Source organism: Corvus kubaryi, unplaced genomic scaffold (assembly GCF_017639235.1).
Source record: "Corvus kubaryi isolate FWS band 111438036 unplaced genomic scaffold, C.kubaryi_AGA036_p1.0 37308, whole genome shotgun sequence".
NCBI lineage: Eukaryota > Metazoa > Chordata > Aves > Passeriformes > Corvidae > Corvus > Corvus kubaryi.
The window spans coordinates 13,466,617-13,471,701 of record NW_024581096.1 but is presented as its reverse complement, the minus strand read 5'-3'; the positions used below and the strand labels follow the sequence as shown (position 1 = coordinate 13,471,701).

The 5,085-nt window shown below is 47.4% G+C and overlaps 1 protein-coding gene across 1 annotated transcript; it reads left to right on the top strand.

Annotated features, from left to right (window-relative positions):
* Positions 1 to 522: 522 nt before the first annotated feature.
* On the top strand, positions 523 to 4,284 carry LOC121665033 (translation initiation factor IF-2-like). The gene is made up of 2 exons (XM_042028902.1): positions 523 to 1,090; positions 1,400 to 4,284. Exons 1-2 carry the CDS (start codon positions 523 to 525, stop codon positions 1,600 to 1,602), a joined length of 771 nt encoding a protein of 256 aa, XP_041884836.1. The 3' UTR covers positions 1,603 to 4,284.
* The last annotated feature ends 801 nt before the right edge of the window (positions 4,285 to 5,085 follow it).

Here is a 5,085-nt window from a genome sequence, read left to right as displayed (position 1 = left end):
TGGTGGCCCCAAGTTGCCCAGGACTGGTTTGAGGGCAAGGTCACCTTGAATAGAAAGAAGGTTTAGAGAATTGGGGTTGCTCGGCCTGGTGAAAGGAGGCTCCAGCCTTCCAGTACCTGAATGGGCCTATAAGAAAGATTGGGACAGATTTTTAGAGGGGCCTTTTGCAACAGGACAAAGGGAATGATTTAAACTAAATGTGCATTAATTAGATTAGCTATAAGGAAGAAGCTTTTTATTTGTATGGCGAAATACTGGCACAGGTTGCCCAGAGAGGTGGTGGATGTTCCATCCTGGGAAACATCCAAGGTCAGGTTGGGTGGGACTTAGAGCAAGCTAATCTAGTTTAAGATCTTTCTGTCTTTGTGGCTACAACCAGCAAAAAAAAGTGGCTGGTCTAGATGACCTTCAAGAGGTGCCTTCCAAATCAAACTATTCTATGCTTCTGTGATAATAACACACCCTATCCCTTTCTTCTGCTTGCCCAAGCACTCGCCACCCCTCCACTTCTTCTTCCTCAGCATGATCGAAACCCTGTCCACCTCTCCTGGACCACCACCACCACAAGCACAGCCCATCCTCCCATCTCCTCCTGCCCCGCACACCGCATCCCTCCAGCCCTTTCCGCGCCGGCAGCGCAGGCGCTTCCCGGCCGGGGCTCCGCGTCGCCCGGGCACGCCACCGCCTGCCCGCCGGCCGCGGGGGGCGGGATCCCCGCGCCTTTTCGCTACGTCAGGACCGGGGAAACCCCCGCCGGCCGGCAGCCGCCTTTTAGCGCCGCGCTCCGCCTCCGTGCCGGCAGAGCGCTGCTGCCACCGACGCGAGAGCACCCTGAGCGCTCCGTGCCGAGCCGAGCCGAACCTGGGCGCTCTGTGCCCCGCAGCTCCGTGCCCCGCCGAGACGATCCTGGGCGCTCCGTGCCCCGCAGCCCAGTGCCCCGCCGAGCCGATCCTGGGCGCTCCGTGCCCCGCAGCCCAGTGCCCCGCCGAGCCGATCCTGGGCGCTCCGTGCCCCGCAGCTCCGTGCCCCGCCGCCGCGAGGATGCCTGGTCGGACCCTGCGCAAAGCCGCGCCTCCTGCCGCTCCTGCAGGTACCGGAGGGTGAAGGAACGGGGGAGACGGGACGGGAAGGGACGGAAGAGGGACACACCGTGCTGCGTCCGGGCGCTGCTGGCCGGCTCCAGCAGCGCGGGATGGGGGGAGCGCCCGGCGCGGCTGCGGGCGCCCGTGTGGAGGCGGGAGCGATGCAGCTGCTGCCCCCAGCGAGTGGCGGGGAGAAACGGTGCGGGATGGGGTGTGCTTCACGTTGAGGAAAAAGTAAAATATTGAAGTACCGTAGTACCGTAGCACCGTAGTACATGAGGATCTCATGAAAGCGATAACCACACGCGTTTCCGCAGGGCGCGAGGCGGCGGCGGAGGAGTGCGCCCTGGAGCTGGCCCGCATCGGCGACAGGTGGGACCTGCGGCAGAGGATCCTGAACCTGCTCGCCAAGTTGTTCTGCCCCGGAACGTGGGGTGCCCACGGACACGGCGAGGGAAACGGAGGAGGATCGTGGCTTTGTGGGTTTGGAAGAAGAGGCTCCACAGACAGTGGGAGATGAAGAAACCTCAAATCTGGTTGCATTGTATTGAGCTGCCCGTAGCCGCTGGAGGATGTCTATCACATGATTTGTCTGAAGAATGTTACAGCAATATTGGCGTATGAATGCCAGGTGGGAAATAAAGATAACGACGGGCAGAGCCTCTCAACCGTGCAGCAGTGACTTAGGGCAAGCCGGTGACATGGGGAGATTTGGGGCAAGACTGAACTTGCCCTTCACCATGGTCTGAGAAGACTTTCAGGAATGCGGTTACCCCAGTCACCCTCTGGTCCTCATGTCCCATAACCCTGTTTCACCAAGGAGTTCGGGCCACCTCCTGGATGAAGCCAAAAAAAGTGTCAGTGTGTTGGAACTTGGGATCACATACCACACAGGAAAAGCCAGTTGCTGGATTTTTGACTGCTCCTCTTTTCTAAAGCATGGATCCTGCTGGACAGCGATCTGGTGGCGGGACGTAAAATTTATTAAAGTAAACCACTATCTTTATTGAAAAGTTCTTTGTTGCAGGATGTTGCTTTGCAGACTAAAAGTTGTAATTCTATGAATTAACAGAGTGTTGCATAGTTCTAGCCTATATAAATATATAGTATAAGTTTATAAATATATATATAGTATGTATACGTAAAATATAAACGTGTGCACCGCTAGTGTATGTCATGAGTATTTAACAGAACTATTAATCGAAAGCTGTTTGTTTAGTCTCAAAACACAGTACGAAAAAATGTTCAAAACATGACAAAACTCAATATAAAAAGGTATATAAACGAAAAAAACCTATAATATTTTCTGATGATAAAGGAAATAAATCATGCTTCAGAGAGGGAAGCATATTTTAGCATTATATAAGATATATATCTGAATATATATTACACAAACACAGATATTGAGGTAATTGTGGTGGAAGGATTCTTTCAATATTACAAAGAATTTCTTGATAACGGTACAGTTCTGCTGTGTCTTTATAAGTAACAAAATAGCTTCAATAGAAGTAGATCTTGAAGTCGAATCTCAAGTTTTGTTGAGAATGTTATTTATTCAAAGAAAGCAACTACCTCTCTTTGAAAAAATAATATCAATAGAATTGAGTGTTACAGCGGTACAAGAAAGTAGCCTTATGATTGCTAAATTATACTTACAGGCAGAGGTTCTTCCCTTGTACTTTATTTCCATTTCATTTCATGGCCTCCTCATTTCAGTTCCAGAATGGTGAAGCTGCTGCAGCACATCCAGTGGATGGTGATGCACCATCACCACTGAGGAGTTACATGGGTGCAACCCATCTCACTGAGGGGATATTACCTTGGCTGGCTTCAGAGGACCTGAATTAAACATGTTGGTTGCAGTCAAGGCAAACAGTAACTCTACTAGTCAATTCATGTCAGGCTCCATCCTAAACAGTATTTTTCCTGGGTCCAAGATAGCAAAAAAAGGTCTGAAGCTGATCCTGTTTCATAGCTACCTCTAGGGTCACTGGTCAGAGTTCCTTCTCTTAACTTGTCTATAAATACATTTGCATTTTATAAGACTGTATAGTTACACTTTCTGTTATTTGTGTCTATTCAAATTTTGTCTTCTCCTTTCTTGTGGTGGATTCCTGTTTGTATTTATAGTTTATTTTTCTGTTATCTCTTCTTAATCTGCCTTTGCAAAATTATCATTACGTAACTCTGGTCACTCTCACAACCAACCGTGTAGGGGATTTACATATTGACACTGACTTCTGTCACTGAGCAGAAGCTGACTGACTTTCCCTTCTTTCCACATGGAAGACTTAACCCCATCCATCCCAGTGGTTTTACCGGGAGCTTTGCTGTTGGCTTGAGCCACATGCATGGTTCCCTTCCCCTCTAAGCTAGCTAGTACCTTTTCAGGGAGAACACAATATTTCAAGAATAGTTGTTATTTATCTTAGTACTGCATAGCAGTGTGTTTGGCTGACATGTACATAGGTCAGTTTTTCAGGTACTAAAAAGTAAATGCAAAGAGTTTCAGATCAGCAGAACACCAGCTCCTAGGCTAAACTTCATCAAAGGCAGCTCCAGCTTCATAAGAAGGGTTGCTATTGTATGTCCTGCAGTTGGTGGAATCTTCATCAAGGACACTGAAAAATGACCATGCCTGTCTGGAACTCTCAGGAAAATTCAGCATTAGCAGTCACATTAGTAGCTGAAAAGTATGTGAATAAAATTGTTCTGTTCAATGTATACTGCTTGGAAATTCAACAGGAAATAAGGTGTGGATTTGTAGAGCCCACCCAGTTCTTCAGGATGTAGCACATATGAATATTACAAAAAAAAAAGTATACTCATAAATGCATTGTCATGGGGATATCCAAGTTTAGTGTTAGCACACTATTTGTCTGCCTAGAAATGCAAAGACTATTTGCTTTTTTTGCAATGTTTTAGGTGTTTCGGTGCATTGTTAAGAATGGTAGTGTTCAACTGGAACTCAGGAAAAAGACACAGATGCAAGAGGTCAGTGCCAGTACATGACCAAGCACTTGCTGATGTTCACCCTAGATTTGTTGCTTCTGGGAAGGATCTACTTTATGACTTTATCAATGTGAGTTTGTTTTCCTTAAGGCCTGTTCTGGATGTGTGCCAGATGTGTTGCTGTATGCCTCACGCACGTATGTCTTGAATTCTTGCTAAGATAATAAATACAAAGTGTTTACAAGAAAAATGAGTTACAAAGGTTGCTGTAACTCGAATTTTCTTTTGTGGATTGTAAATGTATGATTATATTATGCAAATTCCTTCCATGCTTCCATGTCAGCAGGGCAAAATCACCAGGGCAAGAGTAGAGTGCCAGCAGGTTTGCTTTGGGAGATTAGGCTTTGACTTCTGCCTTTAAGATGAACGAGGCATAACCATGACCTTGAACTTTGAAATGAGACACCTATTCTGGTATTTTTTGTTAATTACTGGCGGCGGAATATTTGGGTGATATTGGGGGTCCATTATTTCTGCCAGAGTAGCTGCAGCTTTGAAAAGGAGTGTCCCTAGTAAAGGACAGACATCCAAGTTTAGGGGTTTGTCTAAGATGCAGGCAGAAAGGGATACAGTGTTTTGTCAGGCAAATTTTTACTTCCTCCAAAGTTTGAAGCTGGAGTTCTGGAAGAGTGGGAAATGATGCTGCTTAGCACAAGGGGAATACCAGAGGGATAGTGCAGAGCACATTCTTCTTCCCTAAATCTGGGACCCAAAGATGTGTCTGTGCAGAGCAGAGCCCGAGGTCCTCACCTGCTATGCCAAGCACATCAGCAGCTGACTCACTGCGCTGCTTTTCCCCAGCTTCACAGGCAGGGAGCACCATGCCTGTGGCTCATATTCCCAGTGCAAGGAGGATTAAGATCTTCCGGGCCAAAGGCTCTTGTTTCTAACAACCAGAAAAAAACCCAAAGAGACGCAACTCTCTGTTCTTCCCCACTTAGTCACCAGCAGAAGCCTGGAAGATTTTTACTTTGGAGGGCATCGGTGAAGT

Excerpts from the sequence above, each read along its gene's own strand:
- LOC121665033 (XM_042028902.1), top strand. The coding sequence starts at position 523 with ATGATCGAAACCCTGTCCACCTCTCCTGGACCACCACCACCACAAGCA. Across the intron at positions 1,091-1,399 it reads GCCTCCTGCCGCTCCTGCAG|GGCGCGAGGCGGCGGCGGAG; the intron begins GTACCGGAGGGT and ends GCGTTTCCGCAG.